Here is a 27,687-nt window from a genome sequence, read left to right as displayed (position 1 = left end):
TCCTCTGTTATTGGCACTCCATGTAAAAATGGGTAGAAAGAGTCCCAGAAAAATATTTAATTTTAACCCATCCCACAATTATTAACACCATCATGATGGTGAATTATTTTTTTTTGACTGGATCTTTCTAGGACACCAAGAGCCCAAGTCAGTTGGTCATGAACAGTTGGATGAGGTCACAGAGCAGGTCATCGTAAGTATGCTGAACACCACTATACATCTACGCCAGGCACATATACACAACACAGGGATCTGTAGAAATCTGACTTCATGCAGGGAATACAATATTTGCATGTTTTTTTGTAGGCTCCAGAGTGGGATTGTTGGATCTGACGGTAAGTATCTTATTTGAGTGAAGATGATTTTTTCTTTGTATTTTTCTGAATCTCTTGTCTCTGGTCTAACTATTAGTGCGAAGCTCAAACTTTCCATCCACTGAAGACATACATCCTCACTACTCGGGTCAGTGCTCAATTAATCCTCTCTGTTACCTTACTTCAAACAGTACAGAGGGTGAATGCAAATCTTGATTGTTGTGTTTTTTTTTACAGCAATGGAGCGCAACAATTTGATGAGGCTGGCATACACTATACCATTCACGCCAGTCTCTTTGCTGGGTTAGTAGTATATTTACACTTGTCCAGATCGACTTATAGGTCTCACCATCAGTAAACATTGTCAGCTCTCATTCACTAGGACTATGCATATAATCAGTCTATGCACCCTGTTGTAGTTTTTCTTAAGTAAGTCACATTACAGGAAGTTAGTTTAAGTTCGACTAGTAGTCTAATCCTACTTTTGCTGTGCTTCCAATTTTTTTATAATTATTTATGAAATATCTTAGTGTAAGCAGTGACACGCACCTACAAAACATAACAGCATTTTGGATAGGTTTTTCAGGAATCGGGTTCCAGAGTGTGTGTTTGAATGAGAAAGTAACATGCCTTTTTGCATTTAAGCTGGAGAGGAGGTGACTGTCTACTCACTGGAGGAAGTGGGAGGAGCAGAAGCAGAAGTAAGAGGCCAAGGTGCCAGCGTGGTGTCACGTTCACAGCAAGGCCTTTCTGCGATCCTCCAGCCCCTCTCCCATGAGGAGGCTCTGGGTGGTGGCCACCGTCTGGCCAAGCAAGTGGTCTGCACGTGGGCTGAGGGGGACGTGCTGAAGCCTGGCAGTGTGTATGTGGTGAAGGCCTTTCACCCACAGGTGGTCCAGACAGTGCAGAACATTTTCCAGAGCGACACCTCTCTCCAGCTTTGTCTGCGGGTATCCATTGTTTCTTTTTATTTCTTCTGTAAAATCAGTCTGAGTGACTGATCATGGCCCTTAAATTTGAGCAAGTTGTGTAGAAAATAAAGTGTCATGTGAACCATTCGTCTAATTTTCCAGGAAATCCACCAACAGAGAGTTGCAAAAAAACTCATGCAGATTTTCAACCAGGTGAAGCCTCAGAGTATACCATACTCTCCCAGGTTAGTAACTTATTGCTCTTCAGTAACTTCCATGACCAGAAGTTCTTTATTCACACTTTCTGGAAGCCTGAATGTTGAATGTTCTTCAGTTGTCCGGGCATCTTGTAGAATTCATTTGCAACATTAATGATTTGATTCTCTAGATTTTGGTAGTCTGATACTTTGCATTTTCAATGCACAATCAATAGGTATTGTGCACTTTATTTGTATGGCCAATAATTTCAATAAAACAAAATGTTGGTCATCAGCAACACAAAAATAAAGCAAGGGGTGAAAAGTCGAACACTTGCGGCAACATTTCACATTCATCCATCTGCCGTTTTATGTTTGCTGCCTCTTAGGTTTCTGGATGTTTACCTTCTGCACTGGCACTCAGACGGCCAGTGGTTGACCATTGAGAGGACCATGAGCGGGGATTTCCGCAAGTACAATAGCACCACTGGAGAGGAGATCAGGCCCTGTTGTGGCCTGGAAGAAACCATGCTGGCCTTCTCTCACTGGACGTACGAATACTCCGGCCAGGAGCTCCTGGTGCTGGACCTTCAGGGCATGTCATTCCCTTCTTGCTTATTTTTGTATGCTGTCTCTAAATGGAATAAAAAGCTATAATGTGAAATTATCATGATGTCTATGTAACCTTAGGGGTGGGGCTTGAGCTGACAGATCCATCAATCATCAGAACTGAAGATCAGAGGTATGCCGAATCATTTTCCATTTACGTTACGTCTGCCTGTTTCCCACTCCCGTAGCAACTCAGCCTTAAGTGTCTTTCTCAAGGACACCATGATAATAAATGAATCAGTATGAATCATTACTTATCACTCATTATGGCTACTATTACTTCTTATACTAATCTCCAGATTAAACAAGGTACAGCCATCTGTACTTAAATACTAAGGAGGTGGTCATTTACAGAAAAATGTACAAACATGGTCCTGCAGAGATGCAGTAGTTGCTGTAGTAGTCCTGGTTCTGCCAGGATTATGACATGAGTGTATTTTGGCTGTGCACACACATTCGTTGTCTTTTTTGTTCTTGTTGTAGAGTGTTGGAACCCACCGTGGTTGGACTCGCTAATCTGGGAGATGACGCCATTCAGAGATTCACTCGCAAACACTCCTGCAACTCGTGCTGTGACAAGCTGGGTCTTTCTGGTGAGCCACTGATTCATGGGGCAGCTTACATGATGTCACACATGAATGAATGAAAAAATGCTTGAGTATACAGTACAGGCCAAAAGTTTGGACACACCTTCTCATTCAATGTGCTTTCTTTATTTTCATGACCATTTACGTTGGTAGATTCTCACTGAAGGCACCAAAACTATGAATGAACACATGTGGAGTTATTACTTACAAAAAACTTAACAAAAAAGGTGAAATAACTGAAAACATGTTTAATATTCTAGTTTCTTCAAAATAGCCACCCTTTGTAACAGAGTGAAGTGTGTGGCATTTATACATACAGTTCTTCCACGTTAACCCAGTATTCTGTATTTCCCAACCTGGATTTTTTTTAAATAAAGCACCGTTTATTGCACTCACAGTGCATGCATTCTGAAATATCATGCAAGAGTTCAAAAGAGTCATGTGACAAGTTAAAATACTTGCTTTACTGCTTTACGGCAAATATTCTCTTTGTTCTCTTTTAAAGAGAACAATGCTGACGGTCATATTTCATATTCTAAATTCCATTACTCCCCAACGCTTTTTGAAAATGAGTGCCAGTGAGTGTGTGAGTGTATGGATGTGAGTCTGGTCTTCAGATGAACAGCGAGCGGAAAGAAGACCTAAAAAGGCTAATCAAGACAAAACCGAAATCATTTTATTGCCATGATGCCAAAGGCGAAGGTGTGGGGGTGCCTTCTTGGTGCCATGTGGGTTGTTGTCTTTGATTACATATTTAATAGTTCTTTTGTGCTGTGGAGAGTGTTGACTTTGATTAGATATTAATTAGCATCATTTCAAGAGGGAGCCGTACTTCTGAAGCACTGCAAAAACAAACAAAAACCACTTGTTTGATATTTCAAAGGTGCTGTGTGTGTGTGTGTGTGTGTGTGTGTGTGTCTGTGTCTTCCTTTAGCAACCTCTTCAAGAACCAAAACAAAACAAAATATTCATGAAATATCTATGGACTCCATTTAAAATCTTAAAAACCTCCGCTGTGTTAATTAATTCATGTCACTGCCTGTGTTGTCAGATTTGAGGAGGACCGGCTCCCTTGAGAGAATTAGGGGGACCTTTGAAGAGACGAGTGACATCGTTGTGACGAAAATGTGACCTCTGACCTATAATTGCACTAATCAATCTGGCTCATAATTGAAACAAATGACCCTGTGGGCTTTTGCAAAGCAAAAAGGAGACTTGTTCTTTAAAAATGTTTATATAGGGAGGAAACTGAAGAAATGGTTAAAATAAGTAATTTATTGCATTGAAAAATTATTGTAAATTCAGCTCTACAGTAAGTTATTGTACTTTTTGATATGCAACTAGATCCAAATATTCATCTCACTTTATTCTCATTCTCATTATGAAATGCAACAATTGTAATATTTTTGCACTTTTGGCAAAATTGTATTATTTCATTCTGGCCTTTTAAGGGTCCTCAAGACTGCTTATTGGGAAAATTGTCGTTTTTCAGTGGGATTCTGAACCAATTTGTAGCAGATTACCGATACTGCTTTATGTGAACAATAAATTATGTAGTTTGTGAACACAAAAGAATAAATACAATACATCCATAAAATTTTCTTTATTTTTTTCCCCACAAAGAAATGTCTACAAAAGCGATAAAATATAGAATTTAACAAAAATCACTTCATTTCCTTCACTTAATATTTACAGCTTGAAGGACGAGACACTTCAAGGCCCCAACTAATTTTGAACTTTGACTCACCCGTCTCCACAAAGCTGGCCATTCGGTTGTCACGTGTACATGCGCATGTAAACACTGTAAAACCCAAACATTCTGCACACACACACACACACACGCTCACACACACTCACACACGAGTACTGTGACATGTAAATTGGGCTTTGCGGACGCCAGGATGTGCCAAAGTTCTCAACCAGTCAAAGCCACTTCACCAAGAAACACACACAATTCGCTGATGTTATAGTAACGCTTGCTTCTGAATTCCCCTTTTTGATTGGTTCTCAAGTAAACTCGTAAAGTAAAGCATCTATCCCGTACCGCCATTCAGCTTCTTGTCGCTCTAGCTATGGCACTTGAAAAACACATTTTTTATTTTATTTTATTAGTACATTACAAAAAAAAAAAAGAGGAATTAAGAGGTTTGGAAAGAGATGCTACTCTTTTCATGTTTTCATCTTCCAGGGAGGCAGACACATTCTAATTTATTGTTAAGTAGACATGGTCATCGGTGGAGCTGAGCAGGCTCTCCAGGCCTTCACCAGGAGAGCTCCTTTAGAGAATTCAAACATTAACATGTGCTGAGCCTCAGGTAATCTCAAATTACCCACATGACACCACAGTCCACAGTGGGTTGTGCAGATTTGAGAGCAGAAGAACTGCTGAAGTATGACGTTTAGGTTTCGTCAGTTCTTCCAAGATTCTTAACCCAGTGGAGAGATTATCAAGCTTATGAAAGGAAAGTTTGAAACTTCCCACCTACTTCCTTTTTTGTGTGATGTGGTGTCGGCGTGGATATTCTGAGCTGTGCGTGACACTCGTAGCGGCGCACACTGAACACTACCCGGTAACATTCAGAATTACCCCACCCCACCCCGCCCTGTCCCATCCCACCCCACCCCACCCTCGACCCACAGCTTCACATGAGGAGAACAGAAAATAAAAAACCCAAACGCCGCAGCGTCAATGACAGCATGCAAAGATAACTCAACAATAGGCTAATAGTAATATAATAATAATTAATAATAATATTACAAATGAAAAATAATCTTAGAATGCAAACATGACAGTAGTAAATGCTCTCAGTTATTGCTACAGAGTCTAACAGTGTTGTACTGTCCCCCTCTTTCCTTCCATTCACAGTCTCTCTCTCTCTCTTATTTATATAAAATATCCATTTCGGTAGAAAACAGGAGCAGCTGAATTAACTGTCTTCTCCAGTTCGGCATGAATTCACTGTTTTTTCAGGGAAAAGTCACATACAGTAGAAACCAGTCGGAATGTAACAACAGCCACGTGACAATTTTGCATATTCTGTTGTGCGACGCTATCGAGAGCAGCGCTTCATCTGATTGGTCGGCCGGGGCAATGGTTAGCATCAGACATTGAAGTTTGCTTTATATGCCTGGTCTGTTCACACACAGACGCACACTCACAAACACACACACATACAAAAGCCTTGTCTGGGTGGGTTCCTGGTACCAAAAAGCAAGTTTTTAATTTTCTGTCTTTTTCCCAAAACGTTAATGTTTTAAAATATTTCTCTCTTTACAATTACAATAAGAAATGAGAAGTCCCTGAGACGGACGCTTCGTTGGCGTATCCAGAGGTGATTGTCTAACAGGTCACGTGACGGAGGGTTCGACACACGTGTGTGAGATTTGTCTGAGGTGCTGCGCTGATCGAGGATAAATTGTATATCGGGTGCTTTTCAAACTAAGTGCTTCAAAATGGTCAAATGTGTACCCTGCTTCCGGTTTGTAAATTTCCATTTTCAATTTTACAAAAATTTTAACAAAGAAAAACAAAATATATATATATATACGTGCTTGGAATGGCTTTTCAAATCGGTCACTCAAGGAGCCACAATCACACTACGCCGCCTTCTGAGGAAACAGCGGCCAAGGAGCCGTCCGCTTCGTAATATGATGTCACCTGAGACCAGTCGATGAGAGATACTTCTTACCGGAATGAAATGGAATGCATGCAGGGGACTTAAGTAAATACTGTGATGGGCGATGCGATTGTCTGTCACAGCTCGCTTAAATACTGCCACTGTAACTTGTGCGACCATCTGAGTGGAATGGCGTTTCCAGTGCTTTCTAATGCACGCTGCAATGGTATATTGCAATTGGTCAGCTTGTGTGTAGAATGTTGGCGCGGTGTAAATTTGTGCTGTAAATCAGTTTTCCTCTTCATTTGCAGACAGTATGGCTTTAAAGGTTAATGCATGGAGATAAACAGAAATTGCACATCTGAGACGCCAGTGTGATGCAAGGGGAGAGTCACATGTCAAAAACTGATGTGACGATAAAAATATTTAAGTGGTTTATGCCTTTAGTGAATAATTAATGGCAGTACAGAAATTAAATGGTGACTGTGAACTGTAAACAGTACGAGTGGAACGCTTAGTGTTCTTTGTAGTGTACGTGGATGTGAGAGTTCAGGTTCGTGATCTGCTGGATGGTCTGGCAGTTGGAAAACATTTTCAGTTGTGTGGGGGCGTAGTTTAATGTTAACATGCGAGGCTCAGTGTCACGGCAGCTCCGAGGTCCTTCTACAACAGCGAATTGGACTTGATTGTTCACTAGCAGTCGTCTTTACAGACATTATTATTGCAGCTATGAAGTAGTGATTGACACGATGGTAAATCAGTCATATACACTTTTGTTTTGTAATATAATATATATATATATTTATAATCTATAATATTTTCATATGGAAAAAAGTATCCATTTCTTTTTAAAATGCTTTACAGCTCCACTAACAATGTGATACCACCTGTACATATATCTACAGAGCCCAGACAAGGCTTTCAGCGGGGAAGCCACCCCATCTTCTCCGGGTTATTCTGTACACGTCTCATCTCTTCTTCACAAGTGTCTGTACACATTTAAAAACTACCAAACGAAAACAGGAACACAAGGACAATAGCGGGCCTCACAGGCCTCCGCCATTTTTAGATTATTCCTAAATTATTAACAGGAGAATAATTAATACTGGAAATACCGCTCTGCACTAGTAAATTACTATAGTGTTTCCTTCAGTCCTACCAATCTGAGATCAAAGAGATCAAATAAACGTACCCATCTGAAAGACAGCTGAACTGGTTCTAAAGTCTGTACATTTCTGGTCAGTTCGGAACAGCCCCTCTGTTGCGGGTGCCTATATACATTCTTTAGACTGTAACGGTGAAGCAGAATCGAATTTAAGTGCAGGACATTCCTAGAGTTTCTCTTTTTGTTTTTGCAGCAGTTGCTTTGCCTGGGGATGCAATTTGCTGAGATCGGTGGCAAGGCGGTCAGGGTTTTGCATCCCGGGGCGGCACCTGACCTGCGCCCTCGGGTGTGGGGGGCAGTGTCCAGTCCTGCTTGTGGTGTGGCCCGCGTTCGCTGTAGCTGGTGTCACTTGGGCAGGACGGCGGAGGCGTCAGGGTTGAAGAGCTCTTTGTAGAGAGGAGGGAAGAGCATGCTGACGGTCTCCGGGTGCAGCCGCTGGAAGGTCTGCAGCTCCTCAGTGTGCAGGGTGCACAGGGCCGCCAACGTGGGGATCCGGCCAATCAGCTGAGGAGGGAATAACAGTGCATGGGGCGATTCATTTATTTAGACCTTGTTCGCTGGTAAAACTTGTCCTCAGGATTTACATGAATAAATAGATAATGCAATAAATAAATAAGACATTGATGATGACTTATACAAATATGGAACTGCTAGGGAATTCCATTTTATGTTATACTTTATTCATTTATATCCATTTAACCAGTTATTCAATTACTGGTGTCCTTTACTCATTTTACTCCAATATGTTGAACTAACCAGCATATAATCATATTTAACCATCTTTTCATATATTAATCGTATTTCATATTAATCGTATCTGGGTCAGTCTGAACTCTCAGGAAAATTTCAGGACTGTATAATTGCAGACAGGCGACGCTGAAGGTCTCTTGTAGATTCAACTGAACTGAACACTAACACCTTGAAGAAATGTTCCACTCTCTCTCTGTACTGCCTAATACTACCTTCTAATATCTACTGTTAAAAATGGAACAGGCCGCCCGACCCTCTTCAGACAACCCTGTACCGCTAACTACAGAGCAATATTCCTTCCCGACACTAGCATCAAATAAAAGTTCATCAAAACCTATAGTAAAACCTGTGATTCTACCTTGGCCAGTGCATCTTCGTCCATGTGGTTCTTTTGCATGATGTGCTGAAGGGCAAAGTAGATTTTCTCCTGAAGCTTCTGGACTTTCCTGGGCTCCATCAGCCAAGGTCGATCTGAAACACAGGAGACAAACAAAGGTTTTATATGGCTTAATGTGTAAATTAGTAGATGGCTTTATGTGTAAATGAGTGAGATTTGCCTAAAAAAGTTGTAATTGTTCTTGATTTAAATCAATATAAAAAATCCACTGAATTCCACCCCAGTTGATAAAGCCAGGTAAATTGGCAGGGGGTTACGGTTTAGAGAAGTGGGGGGTCGTCTGGCAGGACTGACCTGTGGAGATGAGGACAGCTGCTGAGAACAGAGCAATCTCCTCCTCCGTCAGCTGCAACGAGCACATACTCTTGGCAAAGTCAAAGACCGCACTGACCAGATCATCGCAACCTGGGTAACACACAAAAGGAAAAACGATGATTCGACTCCTGCCGAGAGCACCAAGGACATTCTGAAACAAATCTAAACTTCGTGTTAAGATGAAAGAACGTACCCAGCGCTTTGAACATCTGCATGCCGCCATACTTTCCCTCAAACAGGACGGTGTTGTTGAGAGGGTTAAACGCCCTGCACATTCTGACCAGCACCACCTCCAGACACCCTGAGAGAAACAGAAGAAAGTGAGCAGGAGGGTGGGTGATGAAACAATGCCAACATAAACTGAAACTCTGAGATCAGTCAGGAACAGGAAAAGGAGTTGAGATACAGGAAAGTGTGCGGCATGTAAATATCAGATCTGATTAATTAGGCCTAATTATAAAGCATGAATTTGCATCAGAAGAAAGCAAAACAAAGCACATTTAATTTCGGGTAGTTCCCGACATTTCAAATGCAATTCTGAGCAATCGCTCACACCAGCGTGATTGTTGAAGACGGGTCTTTAGATGTTTCATTTCGCAATTGCACATGATGCATGGCTGCTTTGCACTCCAATTTCTCGGCAGTTATAGCTCTTTTTCATGTATAAGCTGTGTACAACTAGCATAAAGGTGAAAATCAAGACACAGAAAGTTTTATACAGCAGGGGATGTTCATGTGACAAACACATGAGCCACTGTAACATGATAGGATGGATCCCTAACAAGAGGGCTGTCAGCACCCTGATGCAAAATGAATGCCTAAAGTGACCAACCAGAATGACGGATTCGGTGATGTAATACTATACAGCGTTAAGTCACTGGAGAGCTGCGGATCTGACTGGGGCTCCTCTCTCCTCTCACCTGATTTGAGTAACAGGATCTGGTCGTTCTGACACAGCTCCATGAAGCCCGTGATGCGCTTGGCAAACTCCACCACGTACTGGATGGCGTGAGTGATCTGGATGGCGCACTGCTGCCACAGCATGTCCCGTGACTGTGGGGTTCAAGATTCACAGGGGTATCATTACCAGCCACATACCAGTACACAGTGCGTTGAAAAGACGATTTACCCAGACCCCCCATGGTCCATTTAAAACGGAATAAAAATAGTTTTCACATAAATCAGTACATCTATTTAGATTACTGTGGCCATTTATTACAAATACATAAAAATGACATAATGACAAGAAAGAAACAGGCACTAGGGGACACTGCATGTGGTATTTTAGCAAATGAGATGTTAGATCACAAAAGTCAGTGTCACAAGAAAATGCATATTGTTAATTAATTATTGGCTAATAAGATACTACTAATGCTATTAAGCAATTAGTGTCAATAACTGGCAACTAACTAATATGCTATTTGTAAATATACATTTACTTCAATATTACCAAATTTCTACTAAGTATATTATTAATTATTACTTACTACTTAAATATACATAAACTGTCCTGAATGAAACTCACATTTATATATCTCATTTCAGAATTAGGAAGTTAGAAAGAAAATTTTTGTGTAAATTTTTATGCTGATTTAAGGTGATTTCTAAAATTACAGATACCATTTCAATTAGTTATTGTACAGCATACACAAATAATGTAAAAAATAAAAAGAAAACTAAATCCTTATTATATTAGAAGAAAAGAATTACTTGGGTTTTTATTGTATGCTATATTTTGCTTCGAGGGTTACGTGGAGTTAAGAATTGACGTCGTCAGATCGAGGCAGGGCTTTGATAGTAGTCTTTAATTTAGCGATAAAAGAACATTCATAATTTTAGGTGCCTTTCTGCCATTCATTGCATAAAGTGCAACAAAGAAAAAGTGGAATTTGTAAAGTTTCTCATTTATAATATATAGCGAGCTGAGAACGCCAAAAATATGATATCAGCAAAGTGCTTTTGTGTGTTCTGTAATTTCTCCCTGCAAGGGGTATCTCCACTGAGCGTATTTCAAAGAGCTGCTCTGTAATTACTCGTAATCCATTTGACACAGGAAAATGAAAGGGATCACGGCGGGCCTATAAACCCCCTCCTCACACATGTTAAAGCCCACTGTCTTTCGTCCTCTGTCTGTCCCCCTCCCTGTGTGGGGCCGCGCTGTCTCCCATCGCCGGCACCAGCGTGACAGGCAGGACGGGGCGAGACGCTCGGAAGCTGGTAAGGTGCAGCCCAGAGCCCAGAGACTCCCTAATGAACTCTAAACTGGAGCTGGAGTCGATGCAACTAATTTAAGATTAGCCCTCGACTGTGAGGGAGAAGCGGGTGAAATAGGGAGCAAGAGAGTGGAGGGAAGCTAAAGACATACTCGGTGGCCACCACAGTTGCTCAGAGGCTCAAAGTCACACACATAAATCACACACACACACACACACACACACACCTTGCTTTGGTACATCTTGACCTCCTCGTACGAGTGGGTTTGCCAGGCCAGCTGCTGCAGCTCCTCGGCAGTGTACTGACACGTCTCCAGGTGGGACTTTATGATGTTCTGGGCAATGCGGTCTGGTGCAGAAAAGTCATTGAGGTTACAAAACACGACAACAAGCACAGCAGAAGTAGAGTACAACTGAAAGCATCAACTCTATCGAAAATTTAAATTGACATTATTTAAATTGTTCAAATTGACATTATACAGGGAGTGCAGAATTATTAGGCAAGTTGTATTTTTGAGGATTAATTTTATTATTGAACAACAACCATGTTCTCAATGAACCCAAAAAACTCATTAATATCAAAGCTGAATGTTTTTGGAAGAAGTTTTTAGTTTGTTTTTATTTTGAGCTATTTTAGGGGGATATCTGTGTGTGCCGGCGACTATTACTGTGCATAATTATTAGGCAACTTAACAAAAAACAAATATATACCCATTTCAATTATTTATTTTTACCAGTGAAACCAATATAACATCTCCACATTCACAAATATACATTTCTGACATTCAAAAACAAAACAAAAACAAATCAGCGACCAATATAGCCACCTTTCTTTGCAAGGACACTCAAAAGCCTGCCATCCATGGATTCTGTCAGTGTTTTGATCTGTTCACCATCAACATTGCGTGCAGCAGCAACCACAGCCTCCCAGACACTGTTCAGAGAGGTGTACTGTTTTCCCTCCTTGTAAATCTTACATTTGATGATGGACCACAGGTTCTCAATGGGGTTCAGATCAGGTGAACAAGGAGGCCATGTCATTAGTTTTTCTTCTTTCATACCCTTTCTTGCCAGCCACGCTGTGGAGTACTTGGACGCGTGTGATGGAGCATGGTCCTGCATGAAAATCATGTTTTTCTTGAAGGATGCAGACTTCTTCCTGTACCACTGCTTGAAGAAGGTGTCTTCCAGAAACTGGCAGTAGGACTGGGAGTTGAGCTTGACTCCATCCTCAACCCGAAAAGGCCCCACAAGCTCATCTTTGATGATACCAGCCCAAACCAGTACTCCACCTCCACCTTGCTGGCGTCTGAGTCGGACTGGAGCTCTCTGCCCTTTACCAATCCAGCCACGGGCCCATCCTTCTGGCCCATCAAGACTCACTCTCATTTCATCAGTCCATGAAACCTTAGAAAAATCAGTCTTGAGATATTTCTTGGCCCAGTCTTGACGTTTCAGCTTGTGTGTCTTGTTCAGTGGTGGTCATCTTTCAGCCTTTCTTACCTTGGCCATGTCTCTGAGTATTGCACACCTTGTGCTTTTGGGCACTCCAGTGATGTTGCAGCTCTGAAATATGGCCAAACTGGTGGCAAGTGGCATCTTGGCAGCTGCACGCTTGACTTTTCTCAGTTCATGGGCAGTTATTTTGCGCCTTGGTTTTTCCACACGCTTCTTGCGACCCTGTTGACTATTTTGAATGAAACGCTTGATTGTTCGATGATCACGCTTCAGAAGCTTTGCAATTTTAAGAGTGCTGCATCCCTCTGCAAGATATCTCACTATTTATGACTTTTCTGAGCCTGTCAAGTCCTTCTTTTGACCCATTTTGCCAAAGGAAAGGAAGTTGCCTAATAATTATTCACACCTGATATAGGGTGTTGATGTCATTAGACCACACCCCTTCTCATTACAGAGATGCACATCAACTAATATGCTTAGTTGGTAGTAGGCTTTCGAGCCTATACAGCTTGGAGTAAGACAACATGCATGAAGAGGATGATGTGGACAAAATACTCATTTGCCTAATAATTCTGCACTCCCAGTAATTATAGCAGGGATCGCCATTCAAAACTTTTCATGTTATTGATGACGCCCCAGGAGTGATTTTTCCACACCTCACAGCGTTTTAAACCAGATCAGTGACGGGGACACAATATCTGCCCAAAACAGTCTAACTTTTTCACCAGTTAACAACCTAAATGATTAAACTTGTTAAGATGTCAAGAAACATAAACTAGCATAACATGAGAAATAACTGCAAAATAAGTTGTTTGTTATGCCGGATAGCAAAATATTGTCCAAACTTCACTTTTTACGAACATTTTGTCAGCACCATAACGACCATCTAATGAATGTGTAATGTACCTAGTTCACTCATGGACACGCCGGGTGCCAGCTGACCGTCCTGGTAGGAGCCGTAGCTGCACAGCGTGGGCACTGGCGTCAGGTCATAGATGGGCTCCTGCTTAATCTGCTTCATGCCCGCCATATCCAGCCCGGACTGGTCAGGTGACGGCTGGGTGGAGTCCATGCCGTAGAAGGCCGCGGGTGCGCCGCCGTTCTGCGCCTTGGGTATGTCTATGAGGTGGCCGTTGGTGTAGGTGCCACCGAGGTCGTGGTTGAGGGTGTTGAGGCCGTTGGTCAGGTTGCTGGAGTAGACGCGTGCCAGGGCCTCGGCCTCGCCCGTCTGCTGCTGCCGCTGCTCCTGCAGCCTCTGCTGGTGCTTCTGCACCTCGGCGTACAGACTGTCCCGCTGCTTCTTCGACATGCGGCCAAACTTCACAGCTGAGAGGGACAGGAACATGTCAAGAGATGTTACAGTAGGGAGGACGTTGTAAATAAACAGGCGTGTCTCTCTTTTGTATGCATCCTGAATATAAGAAGAATTCCATGTTTAAAGACTTTGAATTTTGTTCGCGCTCTGGTCAGGTCGGGTTCAGCTCATGCAGAAAAGTGTTGCTCATTATCGTGAGAGAGATGTGAAAATGGATGTTGAGGAGGTGAAACGAAGGCAAGCCTCTGTCGATTACGCTTTAATCCCGCACATTTCCTTCCCCTCTTAGTCTATCGCTCAGCTTTTAAAAACTGTACTTGTCTTGTCGAGCTGGGTCAGACTCCTTAGCAAAATATCATATTTGGCGCCATCTACTGGAGCTCTCTGCTTTCTGTCTAGACCTCAGATGCATTTTCTAGCCCCTGCCGTCCAGTGGCCCATAAACTCACCATCTCTGGACATTCCCAGGGCCAGACACTTCTGTAGCCGGCAGTGCTGGCACCGGTTTCGGTTGGTTCTGTCGATCAGGCAGTTGCGCTGCCGTGGGCAGGAGTAGGACGCGTTGTTCTGTTGACTCCTCCTGAAGAACCCCTGCGATTGAAACCACCACCAGGAGTTTTTTTTTTGATCAGCACAAAATAAATAAGGAGCTAACATGGTTGATGGCGGCTGGACTCTCTCACCTTACACCCTTCACATGTGATAACTCCATAGTGGATCCCTGATGACTTGTCCCCGCAGATTTTGCATGGTATAACTTCAATTTGGGCTGTGGACAGAAGAAGGGAGGAGTGAAATGATCAGCTGATGAACCTGTACAACCTTACAGTCTGTCTGCAGCATCCTGGACCTTCTGAGAACACAGAAGATGGACTGTGTCAATATTCTGAATGTTTATGAAATTATTTGAAACTGGAACCTCATTACGAATGGATCCGCAAATATATAAACATATTTGCATACTTAATGATACATCCTAACAAATGCAATTCATAAGTGAGTGTTATTTTTCATGATGTTCATTGCATATCATGATATGAAATGTTTGTGTTCATATACATACAGTTAATAATGCAGTAACACCAGAGTTAATTAAAAATCAGGTTGCTGTAGGGCCATTTAAAATTCTTTAATGCCTTCCTGTCTCGGGAGTGTGAAATGAACTCTTCTCTCAGGCCGTGGGCCGGGTGCTGAGAGAGAAACCCTCAGCCCTGCTGAGACTGCACACTCACTATAAAGAGATTAGCCGCCCAATCTAATCCTAAATTATTTCTCCACACGTTCTTTCCCAGCGCTCCAAAATGGCTTATCTGATGCAGCAATTCTTAATTAATCTTTCTGTACAGAACTCACACTCATCTGTCTGCTGCATTCATACATTTTATAGCAGAAATAACTAATGAACTGCACCAATTAGAAAGGTCCCTGAATTCCCTTAAATCTAACTGCAGAGCAAACTGACAAAGTGGAAAAGAGAGATAAATCACAATGGCAGACAATGTACCAATGTACCAATGTACATAAAATATAAGTAAAGTTGCAATTGTGTTGAATCGGAAATGAATTTTTGCATAAATAAACACATTGTGTCTTTCATTGGTATTGTCTAATCCTGAGATGTAAAGAAAAGGCCCATTTTGAACCTCAGACCAAACGCATAACACACACAATTCTAGTCGGCGTGAGAACTTACAGCAGACACCATGACCATTTCTCTCCATATGAATGCAAATTCCTTCAGTGAGTTGCACACTTTTAACAGAACTGCATCAACAAGCCTCGCTTACCTACGACATCCGTTTTCATTTTCTGCAGAGAGCTCCACAAACACCCGCACACCTGGGGGACAGGAACTCAGCACGACCCTCTCCGAGCGCCGAGCCTGCGTCTGCACATGCGTGCCGGGCCCGCCGTGCATGTGCGCATGTTCATGTTTCAATACGGGTGTGGGAATATGTGAGGCCTGAATCGGCGGTGAGTCTGGATGAGCCGCAAAAGAGATTGTTTGCGAGTGTGTGTGTGTGTGTGTGTGTGTGTGACACTGTGAGCAGTCTGCGTAGTGTCTATGAAGTCGTGTATGTGCACTCTCAGCAGTGTAATGGGATTAGTGCAGGCAGAAAGCTGTGTTCAGTTTACTCTGATCAGCCTGGTTAAGCTGTAGATGGGTTGATGGGTCCGGGGTCCATTCTGACTGAACTTACTTCATCAAAATATGTATACAATTAATTAGGCTTTATGAGTGATATGTTGGATGCACTATATAAAGCATTGCATATGCAGAGTGTGCACTTGTATTGAAGTTTTGTCTGGTTTGGTACTGATCGTAATAAATATCATGTTTGTGTTGTCCGATGACGCCCTCATGAATGAAGGGTATTAGGAGAGTAAAGACCAGGGGGATACGCCGGGTAAAGGGAGGAAATGGGCATTCTATTGACCAGAGGGGGTTTAAAATGTGCTGAATGAAAACATTATGTCTTAAGCGTGTGTTGTGTATATATACCGGACGGCTCCAGTATATATCTTCAAATGGTTCTTTTAAACAAAGCATGATGCCATAGAAGGAATCCAAGCATCAGCTCACTTCCTCTGGGCTGGTGTCATGTGGATCCCATGGAGAGCCTGCTGATTGGCTGGCTCGAGACGCCCCGCTGCTGCTGAGCTCACCTGCTTTCTTGGTGAGTGTCTGAAAAGCCCAAGCAGCAGTTCACATGGGCGGACAGGAAGCGTTTCCGGAGTGTCCGGATTCTCTGGAGCATCTTCAGCTCTTTTGATCCGCTCCCCATCGCTCTCTTCTCACTGAATTTTGCTGTCTGTGTGATGTTAAAAGTCCTTCTATTTAACGGGGAGCTGGGCTACTTCACAAATTCTTATTACTCAGGGCAACTATGGACGAAGGCACAAGCAGGGATTACCGTATTTCCTATCATGTGCAATTGGCTATTTTCAAAAAGATAACAATGCTTTAGTGCCAGAAACTATTTCCATCAAACCCACTTCACCTACTAAAGTTTAGGGATGTGGGTCAAGAGACATTGGGTCATGGACATAAGAAACATCTATTCCTGGCTCCTCTGGCCAGTTAATTGAGCAGGACAATCATGAATGGCTGTCCGACACCACTGCAGAAAAAAAAATAAATCCCAGTATCTCCAGCTAATCAGTTCATCAAAGTCTCAGTAGGAAGACATTCCAGGTTCTGTGTTGCTGCCTTAATGAACACTGGGCGACTTTCTGAGCTGACCCAGTTCTACCAGTGCCAGTCCACAGCCCAAACTGGGTCAGAGGACCAGTAGAGTTCTGGGCGGGGGACGTCCATGCTTGCACAACGCCATTGTGAGCAGGCCGTTGATGACAACGGTCAGCAGCCACCGCCTCTATTTATAGAATCGCAAAAACAGGCCACTCGTTTGTTGGACCTCGGCACTATTGACTGGGACTGAACTATGCAGCGTGTGCTAATATCGTTGTATAACCACTGCGCCACTAATTTGTTCAATCTGACACATTTCTCATTGTTTCAGCACGGCCACTTCCATAACTGTATTAGTAGGCTTGGGATTGATGATGTAAACAAATCCGGAAGAAATACTCTAATAAAAAGATCAATTTCTGGTAAAATCCTGTGACTTACTATGAGAAAACTATTATCTCAACTTTTTTTCAAAAACGCTTACCTCACACGTTGTGCCAGGTGACAAAAACTGAGATTTAAAAATGTAATTCTAAAGTAACTGTTTCCAAGTGCAACAAATCCATAAACAGGATAATTAACTTAATTTATACGTTTTCAGTGAAATGAGAATTGTGACAAAAATTTTCAAAAGTTTGTTGTAAGATTTTATATCTCATGATGGGATTATTTGATTAACCAGGAAGTTTGTTTCAATGAGGAAGTACTTTTGACCATGCTTCTGCTAGTGATGTTAATATATTTGAACAAAATGATTTAGCTTTCATTTAATGAATGATGTAATAGTATTAGCATCTTGCCATTGACTGTTGGTTCTATGACACAGCTCAAAAGTTTTTCAAGTTTTCCACTCGTAAACAAGACTTTTCTTTCACCATTCATGTGCTCAGAACCAGTAATTACGATATTTCTGACAGGACGTGAAGGTTAATCCAGTCCGTTTGTGCTCCGTGTCTCTGTTTATGGCCCTCAATCCACACCCCCTCCCCCATGGACGCCTTTCTGTGGAAATCTCCTCTCTCTTGATCTTCATGCATCTCTGTCTTTATTCCTTTAGGCCCATGATAAACACCAATAACAAGCAAGACGGAGTTCAAAACCAACTCTTCTTCAGTCATATACTTGTGCAAACATAATCTTTCAAATAAAATGTCAGTCTTTACATCGGAATATCTGGAATTTCATTGGGGGTGTGCGGGCCGTTTTATCTGCCGTGTGCAGTATATCACGTTTATATTTGTACCTGATCGACACTGTGTGTTTCCAGACCCTGGTGGGCTTCAAATGGATTCATCTGTCAATCTCCATTAGTGTGCGCGATCGTGATTAGCATAGCCGGGCTGTCAGTGCGTTAGCGTGTGTATGTGGGCGTTGGGATTGCTGTGGATGAGGTGTGTGACTGTGATTAGCATGGCTCTGCTCTACATGTGTTCGCTTGTTAACAAATTGCCGCTTTGGACCATTAAACTATGTTTACTGGTTATTATGCATTTCAGTATTTTTGTGCGTGCGGGGGTGTTATTAATTTAAGTGCGCTCTTTGTGTGCACTAGTGTGTGTATGTATGTGAACTGAGCCGCCGGGCCTGCCTGTGTCGGCCTGTCATGTGGAATAAGGAGATGGCCGTAACTGCGCCACTGTTGCCAGGACGACCACCACCTCGCCTAGCTCGCTGGTGGGAGGCTCCTATCGTCTGGTTGTCAGGAAAATGATTCACGCCGCGGTGATGTCCCAACAGGAAGTGTTGCCAATGAGCTCTGAAGCAGTGGACAACCCCGGCAAACGTACTTCTTATCTGCAGCTGCTTTTCTTCACTCTTGCTTCCGGCCCAGAACCCCAACAACTGGCTCCTTCTCGATAATTCATTGATAACGGCGGATAAAGATGCTGCGGCGCACCTGTAAAGCTGCGGCTCTCGGACGTTATGTAAGGAAGAGACTGCAGCGCTGGCGATTCCATGGTTAAGACGAGCTCAGCCTCTCAATCTCCTCAGGGGAGGAGGGCCCTGGCGCCTGAGACCTGCACTGGCCCCCGTCTCGCAGCCTTACCCCGCCCACGCCACGTACATCCTGGCTGCGTTATAGCAGTCATCGAGTAAAAAAAAACGAATGGAAAGACAGCATTAGAGCTTTTATCTGTGTGTGTGGGGAACACTCAACAGGAGAAGCACGTGGAGTGGGCTAATTGATTCCTAATGATACGAGGCTCTCTGCTCAGTCTCTGGGGCTCACGATCTCTAAATAGCTACTTAATTAGCTCCATTAAAGTAGTTATGAGCACTACTGTAATTCAAATGATAACACACAAAGGATAAACATCACTCACACACCTACCTACCACACAATCCATCTGTGTGGAGTCCAATATCGAGACTGGCACACGGTGTCACTTTTTGGCAACAAGGACATGATTTTTTTGGAAGATACACAGTTGTGTATCAGGATTTTAGGCAGAATTAAAACTAAATTAAAGGTTTGAGAAAAAATGTTGCTCTATCTAGAGATGTGCTGGAAGAACTGGGGGTCGGACTCTCCCAACTCGGACTGACGTAGAACGATGGAGAGACTTTTTATCTACTCACATCATGTCATTGTTTCATTAAATAAGGAAATTCTGGTTTAGGTTAGGACGTCCAGCTCCGTTTGATAAAGATTTAGTCTGTGCAATGACGTCCCCCCCGCCACTCGGTGTCGCTGTACCCAGTAATTCTGCAGGGCCTCAGGCAGCTTGTTGCATAAGTCAGAACAGGAGGTGAGGTCTGGACAGGCATGTGGACTTCATTCATGTTTTACGCAGTTTGCTCGGGGTTGCCACTTTACAGAAGGCGCTGATAAACCATGCTAACCCCTCACAAAATGAATTTGTACAATTACACAGAGCTGAAGCAGTGAATTCTGGGATAGTGCTCTGATTAATGAATGTATAGACATGTACTGATGCTCTTCATGTCACATGGCTACATGCCTGAATCTATATGAGTGCATCTGTGCATCTATCTCACTGGGTGAATATGTCTGATTGTGTGCGTGTGTGTGTGTGTGTGTGTGTGTGTGAGTGTGAGGCTGCAGGCTCATCCCCTCTGGCCTGTCATCAGCTGTGCTTTGCTCAGGAAAAGCTGTTCTACTCTCTGATTCGATGCCACAGAGAGGGTACAGAAGGGGACTCGCTGGCTAAATGCCAACAACACAACACACACTCATGGTTACCACACCTACCAAAGCTGACACACACACACCAACAAAGCAAAAACACATACACACTTCTAGCCTATACCACCAAGTCATACACACGAACAAACCAGTCCAGACCTATATAGCAAACACACCAATGTGCCCAAACCAAACCCAATACACACACCCTTCACACTGACACACAATTCATAATTCACATGATCCCCCCACAGCATCTCGGAACCCTGTGACCTCTGACCTCCTGCTGACCTGTCAGGTATGTACATTAGATTCACACATTGAACGGAGAGCACTGGGGCTAATTATACAGCTCATTGTAGCTGTGGGTGAGCACACACACACACACACACACACGTAACTCAGTCTGCCCAAGGGGCACGGTGTGTTGTCAGGGGTGCTAAGGTGCAGGCTTGTGTCCCTCCTCACAGTCCCCTCCACCTCAGCTGTCACCACAACGTAAGCCCATGTCACCGACCCGCTACTCTTTCTGAATGTTATCAGAGGAAATAACGTGTATGCAAAAAAAGATTCAGATTCAGAGATTCCTTTTCGTGGATGCAAGGTGAACGTCACTGTACTAAAAACACACCCGACACGGTTCATATCTACAGTCTGAGCCTTCGTGGCTAAACAACCAGTTATTTTAAATTAGTAAGTGTTTATATGAGTTTCAGTGCATCAGAGTGTGTGTGTCCATATCTATGTGTGTTTGTCTATGCATGCGTTTGTTCTGGTGGTTATATGTGTGCATGCCTATGTGTAGAGGCAAGCATTGGTGTGTGTGTGTGTGTGTGTGTGTGTGTGTGTGCATCCGTGTGTGTTTTACATCAGCTGCAGCATTGTCTCTCAGGACAGGACGGTAATAGCTCGCCTCGGGCCACAATTTAATTCAGTCTAACGAGGTCCTTCCCCAAAGTGGCCCCAGGAGCTGCTCTCTAAAAGAACAAAATTGATCATGAAGACGATCTGAGGCTGCTGTTCACCTGCATGGTTACACACACACACACACACACACACACACACACATACATTCATACATACATACACACAATAACACACCATATTTTCCTCAGTTCTACAACAAATTACTTCCGGTGCTTTCTTTTCAAGGGCCGAACCACCTGAATTACTACATTTTGTACAAAGTAATACTTTTGTAACATATAATGTGTGCCATACAGCACACATGTAGCACACACAGTCAAGTATGAAGTGTACATATGGACTTTTCAGATACAAAAACGCCCTTTTATTTTGAAATTAGGGTGTAATCATCAGTTATTTCTTTTTTTTTACTATGAAGCGCCCTTGTAGGCATCTCTAATACTGAGGAACAGAATGCAAGGAACGTGTTGTGTAGAACGGAACCCCAGAACACACAGACAGCCCGCTTTCTGCTTCTGAAACAAGTAGAGAGGCGATAATAAATCAGAACGAGTAAGGCTGGCACACACAGACACAGAGATTTCTTTTTAATGGGGCTTTTTAACGGACAACAGACATGCAGCGGTGGAGCGGCGACCATGGAAAACCTCACACTCGATCCCATTTCACTGTTACGTAACATGGTGCTTCGGTCCCCCTCCCTCCCTCCCTCCCTCCCTCCATCTCCAGTTCTCTCTCTTTTTCTCAGCAGAGAGGGTAGAACTCACCGCCTTCATTCGCTCCAAGTCCAGACAGAGCAGTGCTTTCTGGGTTAATGTCCACAATCAGGAAAAAACCCATCTAGATGACATGCCGTCAGGTCGAAAACACACACACACACACACACACACACACACACACACGCGTGCGCGCGCGTACACGCATTACCCCGCATGTGGACTGTGCTCCGACGCCACCATGCACACCAAACAACATCAGACAAACAGCGACAGCAAACAGATTTCACACACTGATACACACTCCGGAGAGGAGCAGAGGCATTCCCAGCGAACACACACACACACACGCACACACACACAGATTCCTTTTAGATGTGAGGTGACGGCATGCTGCTGCATCTAAAATTGACAGAGAGCTTGGTGATGATGATGATGGAGGAGCGCTGAAGATTCCTGATACGCTGCCTCACTTCGGGAGATTAGGTCTCCTGGCCAGGCTTTGTATAATCTTTCACAGGTTACGTAAGCGCAAGCTGTTAGTCAGCAAAACAAAGAAACAAATGTACATAAAAAAAAAAAAGCCACCAAATCTTTCAATGACATTTGTATGAATGCAACATAAATCTCAGTGCTGAACATGTGCTGGTATTACAGGCATCTTATGTTCGTCATTTCGTTGGAATATAGCTGAAATTAACACTCATTTTATGTTTTTTTTGTACAATCTGACTCAGTTCCAAAATACACATGTGATTTCACCGATCTGTGATCTCTTTTATCTGTCCAATGCACACTACAGGCCACCTGCAGATCTTTTACAAATCTGCCCGAATTCCTTTATAGACTGAAGAGACACATTATTCTGAAACTGCTGCTATCAGGTGTTCAGTGCATTGACACTCTCTTGGACAAACGTTCTTTCCAAAAAATGGCTGGAAAGGATGTAGTGAAGGTGTGAATCTGCTGTGATGAAGACAAGATGATGAAACTTTCACATTCATGGTGTTCCATTACGCTTTAGTAGCTTCTGGCCTATAGTGTATTTACATGGAATGCACAAATTAGCAACGTATATCATTATTAAGACCGTAATAAGAGCTTCTGCTGTACTTAATTAAAAGGAGGAAATTAAAAAAGAAACTTCAGTGGATGACGCACACATGCAGATAAGAGACTGGACGCACTTGCCGGGCTACTGTGAGTATTGATCACATGTTTCATGTAGCCTGGCCGCACTGACGTTGCCAGATCAATGCAGCGATGGTCCCCCCCCCCCAGGAGGGCAGAATGATGTTAATTCTATTGGCATTGCGACCTCATGCGTGGTACCGCCTGTTTGCATTTCTGAGGCTTTGTGCTCCAGGTTCCATTTGTTGGGCCGAGCCTGAGTCTGGCTGAAAAGCCCTAAAGGTCAGCCCAATGCCAAACAGCTGTACGCGAAAACAGACAACGCGGCACGCTGTCTTTCAAAGTGAAAATGAACAAGGAAATCAAGGCTTCTTATATACTGTAATGGTGTAATTGGACTTTATGTGTATTTGTGTGTGTGTGTGTAAACAGATTCTGAATGTGATCCTCGTGTGACGGGGAGAAAGCCAACACCAGCCCTACAGCAGCACTGGACAGGGAAATGGAGAGGAGGGCTGGAACGGATGTAGATATAGAGTTACCAGATGAAACAATCCACCCCCCGTTTGTTTTAACGCTGTTTCAGTGCAGCGTTTTTCCATCCTACAGAAACGGTGACATCCATTACTCATAACACACACACACACACACACACACACACAATCACTACCACCCCAGAACGACCACAAACCAGCAGAGGATTCACACATTTCAGGGCCTTGGGGACAAACCTCCAATTGGCCTCTTGACTTTGACTGAGGCGTCACATTATCAACTTTAAGAGCTGGGTAGACAGCTCTTGTAGACTGATGTTAATAATTATAATAATCATCATCTAAGCTCTGGCTGACACTGAAAACAAATGACATGAGTTTTTTTTTCCGGTTCTACGCAAAAGCTGTCAGCATGATGGTTCCGTACTGGAGAACGGGAGAATGCGCCAATCAGGACGTCACCTTTCCTTAATTACAAAACGGGAAGTAAACAGTCACCTCAGACATTATTAGCTCAAGACCCTGGTCTTATACACTGTGGGCAATTATGCTTATAAAAGTAGACAGAATGTGCTGGAAACTCAAACAGTGCATTAGACAATTTTGGACGTGGCCCAACGACCCTTTTAATAAGGATTAATTAACAGTATAGTCAATACATTATTATAGTTCTGTGGGCTACAGTGTGGACACCAGCCACTCACGAAGTTAGTGGGCTGGCGGCCGGAAGTAGCGGCCACCACTTCCGCTCCACTTCACCAGCTCACCGTTCTGCCACATGTTCAGTCCAGTTCTCTAACACAACACGCCTACTTTCTTAATTAAGTAAAGAAAAGAACTTAACAAGATGCATTCCGTTTCAGACACAAACCCCGAACTCAACCGAACTCGTTATAGTTTCTGTTAATGAGCGCGCTCTTTTCCCGCCAACTTCCACACACGTGACGCACATTAGTTCATTAAACGCAAATATGAAGCTAATACTAATTGGACGTTCAAACAAAAAATTAAGTGTGTGTATATATATATATATATGTGTGTGTATTCCGCGTATAGTCACGTACAGGTTCTTCTTCCATAATCTTAATATTTATAATATGCGCGGTTAGCGGGATTTTTAAATCCACGCACGCCGAACCCCGATTTTATAATGGCAGGTTAACCTGGTCAGAACAGACCGATAACTGCAGAATCCGGTAAATCTCTTACACACAATCATATGCACATATCATTTCAGGACAGATTATATTCGTAAATTTAATTTCGCTGTCCGAAATATTTTCTACACTCTGTGAAACTTTCACTGGAACAGTGTTTTTTTTTTGGGTGAATTGCACAAGACGAATAAATCTAAAGCAGTCGCACAAATAAATAAAGTGCTTGACTGGGTGACTTTGCAACAATTTTACAGGCTCAAATCATTTTAAATATTGCTCACCATACATAAATAAAAAAAAACGAGATTTAAGCGCAGTTTGTGGGGAACAAGTTCTGGTCTAAGGGCGTGATAAATAAAGAATGAATATGAAATGTACGAAACACACACACGCAGCCATGTATTCGCCTGGCACGCAGGGCCGGCCGGGTGTGGATCTACGGGGTGAACGTGGGGAGCCCGGCTCGGTCAGGGTCCCGGTGTGATTTTAATGCTTTCTGACGAAGTCCTGTGGCGCGTGCAGACGGGAGCGCGCTGCGCGGGAACGCGGGAGCGCGGGTCCGAGGAAGCGGCGTGGGGCGGCACATGTAAATGCATAAATAGACAGGCTAAAGCGACGAGTTGAGGGGTTCAGACACGATCTGTACAATTACAGCGAGACCCTTAAAGTCCAGGATTTGCTTCGTTAATAACAGACAATTAATAAAAGCCCCGTCCCACAATCTCTATAATATAACATTGAATTCGTGGTTTGGACGGGTCTCCTGTCACGAGATATTCACTTTTCATCGGAAGAAACGGCGGAAGAGCGTGCGTGTTATTTACAGGCATTTACACGGAGCTGAGATCCACGGCGCATGACCGCCGCGCGGAGCGCGGGTGCGGGGCCGTGGCCACGGACGGACGGAAGTGGGTCAGTAGAGCGCGCGCAACGCGGGGACCCCACGTTAACCCCGCGGGCGCGGGGCTCTGACCCCGGAGCACACCCCACTCCGCCAGCCTGGCGTCCCGGCCCGGCCTGCCACGCTCCTCCGGCCGCCGCGCTCCAACACGTGCACGGGTATCGACGGCCGACTTCAATTTAAAATAAAAACAGAATAATAATAAAAAAGGAGCGTATAAAACACTTCAACACCTCAAACTCCCAACTGCAACACAAACTCAAAAAGTCCGGCCACGCGTCACCTTTTAAAAGTTGCTTCAAGTGAGCATGACGGCTACAGACACGAGTTGTTATAATTACTATTATTATTAGTATTATTACTATTATTATGTCACATCTGACCGCGCGTGGAGAAAGTCCCCGTGATGTGGCACCCCCAGCTGTCAGGGAGCGTCGCGTTGTCCTACCTCGCATGGTACTGGTGGCGAGTCGCTCCCGGACGCAGCAGTCATGAAGAAACAAACATAAAGAACACAAGATCCTCGGCGCAAAAAAAAACAAAAAAAACAAAAAAAAAAACGAGACGAAGAAGAACCGGACGGGAAAGTTCGCGCCCGTCGCCGTCACAGGGAGCCGCGGTGTCGCTGCAAGAGCATTTCCCAGCGCCGGGAGCCTCGGAGCGGCTTTTCACATGACATCTGCGCCTGGAAGCCCCGCGCAGGTTTTCACTGCTTCCGCCGGCGGAGGGGCGCGCGCCGGGGGGCGCGCGGGGGGCGCGGATTGGACCGGGACGCGCGCGGCCCCGCCCCCTTCCTGGCGGCGAGTTCAGACGCGGGTTCAGGTGACGGCGGACGATAATTCCTAAAACACGGGTCCGAACAGTTAAATCACGCATTTCCTCTAATCTTCCTCTGTTGAGAACGTCACTTGGTTCCAAAGGTCTATAACAGCTTTATTACACGTTATTACACAACAGTTACGTTACAATTTATAAGCAAGCAATTTCTGTTGTAATGTCATAAATACACAATCAGTGAATAATTTGCTTACAGAGTTAAAATGAATGTCTCTTCCATAAAATGTACACTTTTCGTCCATGAAGCCAGCTAGCCAGCTGGACTATTAGCTGCAAAAGCATCTTTCTCGGTTCGGTATCATCTGGTGTGTACGTTCATCATGAAACATTAAAATATAATTACTTAATTGTGTGCCTTCTTATTTCCCTCCGGACAGGGATGCCGTGATGACACTCATTACTGCTGTAGCTGGACCGCACTCGTCCAACGTCGTCCTCACTCCCCAAACCCCCATTGTTTGAATCGTAATCAGCTTCATTTAGTTGTGATAATAATCTGTAGTTTTCAATTAATTTGTCATGATTTTTGATGAGAATGTGAGTGTTACGTCCCCCTCTACCTTTGAATGGGGCTTGTGAAGAAAGAGCTGTGGATATGAACGAAGAGGAAAGAGACAAATCGCCCCGAGCACATTGCCAGTGACCTACATCTTGTCTTTTTTTTTTTCATTTCCCATTTTTTCCTGTATGAACAGCTTCATAATTGTGATGTAATGACCAAAGCAGGCATGACAAAAGCCTAGACTTTCCGAACAGACATTGTTGAGCCACCGTAATAGAGAGGGGGGATTCTGCTGAAAGCTTTTTTCCCCCCTTCTTCTTCTGTCCAGAAATGGATGGTGTTCAGTGTGCAATGCTGAGGGCACACAAGCCCCAAAACGGGAAGGATTTGTCAGAAATATTACACACAAAGCAAACCGCCCTTTAAAGAACAAGATTACCTACAGATCCTGTTTAAGTAATAATAAATAAATGAACGGCATCAAGGCACCGTTTATGTTGATAATCCGGCGTTTTCCTGGGACTGCGGAATGGAAATGAATGGTTTGTGGCTCTCCGCGGCCATATGGTGTCTAAAAGCTACTCGAGCAGAAAAATCGGCGGCGGCGGCACCCAGAGGTCCCTCCTCACTGACTCACGGCCCACGTCTCTCGCTTACCCTCCTTTCTGTCTCCTCTCGTCAACACCCCGCCCCGCGCCCCGCCCCCCGACAGGCCAACGCCAGTCCCCTCTTCAGGTGAGGCAGGTGCGGCTCGGCCACGACCCCGAGGTCTGCAGCGACCTCTGTTCAGGGCGAGAGCCGCGCTCACGTCCCTTACCGGGGATTTCAGTGGG

General features: G+C 43.8%; 2 protein-coding genes across 8 annotated transcripts in view; one reads left to right on the top strand and one right to left on the bottom strand.

Annotated features, from left to right (window-relative positions):
• Nucleotides 1-27,687, top strand: part of trpm6 (transient receptor potential cation channel, subfamily M, member 6) — a 64,356-nt gene that overhangs the window by 15,678 nt on the left and 20,991 nt on the right. For 2 of the 5 annotated variants that reach the window (XM_028996245.1, XM_028996242.1), the window contains 10 exons: nt 132-193; nt 307-335; nt 412-462; nt 552-617; nt 960-1,264; nt 1,388-1,470; nt 1,812-2,017; nt 2,113-2,164; nt 2,515-2,624; nt 3,670-4,210. In XM_028996245.1, the coding sequence (XP_028852078.1) occupies nt 132-193; nt 307-335; nt 412-462; nt 552-617; nt 960-1,264; nt 1,388-1,470; nt 1,812-2,017; nt 2,113-2,164; nt 2,515-2,624; nt 3,670-3,749 (1,044 nt within the window). In that variant the 3' untranslated portion in view covers nt 3,750-4,210. Of the gene's footprint in view, nt 1-131; nt 194-306; nt 336-411; nt 463-551; nt 618-959; nt 1,265-1,387; nt 1,471-1,811; nt 2,018-2,112; nt 2,165-2,514; nt 2,625-3,669; nt 4,211-15,663; nt 15,957-27,687 lie in introns of those variants that run through there. The other 3 variants (XR_003751248.1, XR_003751247.1, XM_028996241.1) reach the window with 2 other exon arrangements.
• On the bottom strand, nt 5,258-26,181 carry rorb (RAR-related orphan receptor B). 3 transcript variants are annotated; one of them, XM_028996248.1, is made up of 10 exons: nt 25,964-26,181; nt 14,532-14,617; nt 14,298-14,439; nt 13,440-13,859; nt 11,303-11,424; nt 9,783-9,915; nt 9,056-9,163; nt 8,842-8,952; nt 8,509-8,621; nt 5,258-7,904 (listed from the first exon to the last, which is right to left on the bottom strand). In XM_028996248.1, the coding sequence occupies exons 1-10, from the start codon at nt 25,968-25,970 to the stop codon at nt 7,746-7,748; spliced, it is 1,401 nt and encodes a 466-aa protein (XP_028852081.1). In that variant the 5' UTR covers nt 25,971-26,181; the 3' UTR covers nt 5,258-7,745. The 3 variants fall into 3 exon arrangements, with proteins under 3 accessions (XP_028852081.1, XP_028852079.1, XP_028852080.1); XM_028996246.1 differs by lacking the exon at nt 25,964-26,181 and adding an exon at nt 21,884-22,001; XM_028996247.1 differs by lacking the exon at nt 25,964-26,181 and adding an exon at nt 15,636-16,632.

The sequence above is a fragment of the Denticeps clupeoides genome, chromosome 11 (genome assembly GCF_900700375.1).
Source record: "Denticeps clupeoides chromosome 11, fDenClu1.1, whole genome shotgun sequence".
Classification (NCBI taxonomy): Eukaryota; Metazoa; Chordata; class Actinopteri; order Clupeiformes; family Denticipitidae; genus Denticeps; species Denticeps clupeoides.
Note: the sequence above shows the minus strand (reverse complement) of the source record. Positions and strands in the feature narration are given on the sequence as shown.

Bases quoted from the DNA above. Each gene is read 5' to 3' on its own strand.
- rorb (XM_028996246.1), bottom strand. From the start codon at position 21,956: ATGGGTTTTTTCCTGATTGTGGACATTAACCCAGAAAGCACTGCTCTG. The intron at 14,440-14,531 runs GTGAGAGAGTCC...TTTCAATCGCAG, and splicing joins TCACATGTGAAGGGTGTAAG to GGGTTCTTCAGGAGGAGTCA. The intron at 7,905-8,508 runs GTAGAATCACAG...TTCCCTCCTCAG, and splicing joins ACGAAGATGCACTGGCCAAG to CTGATTGGCCGGATCCCCAC.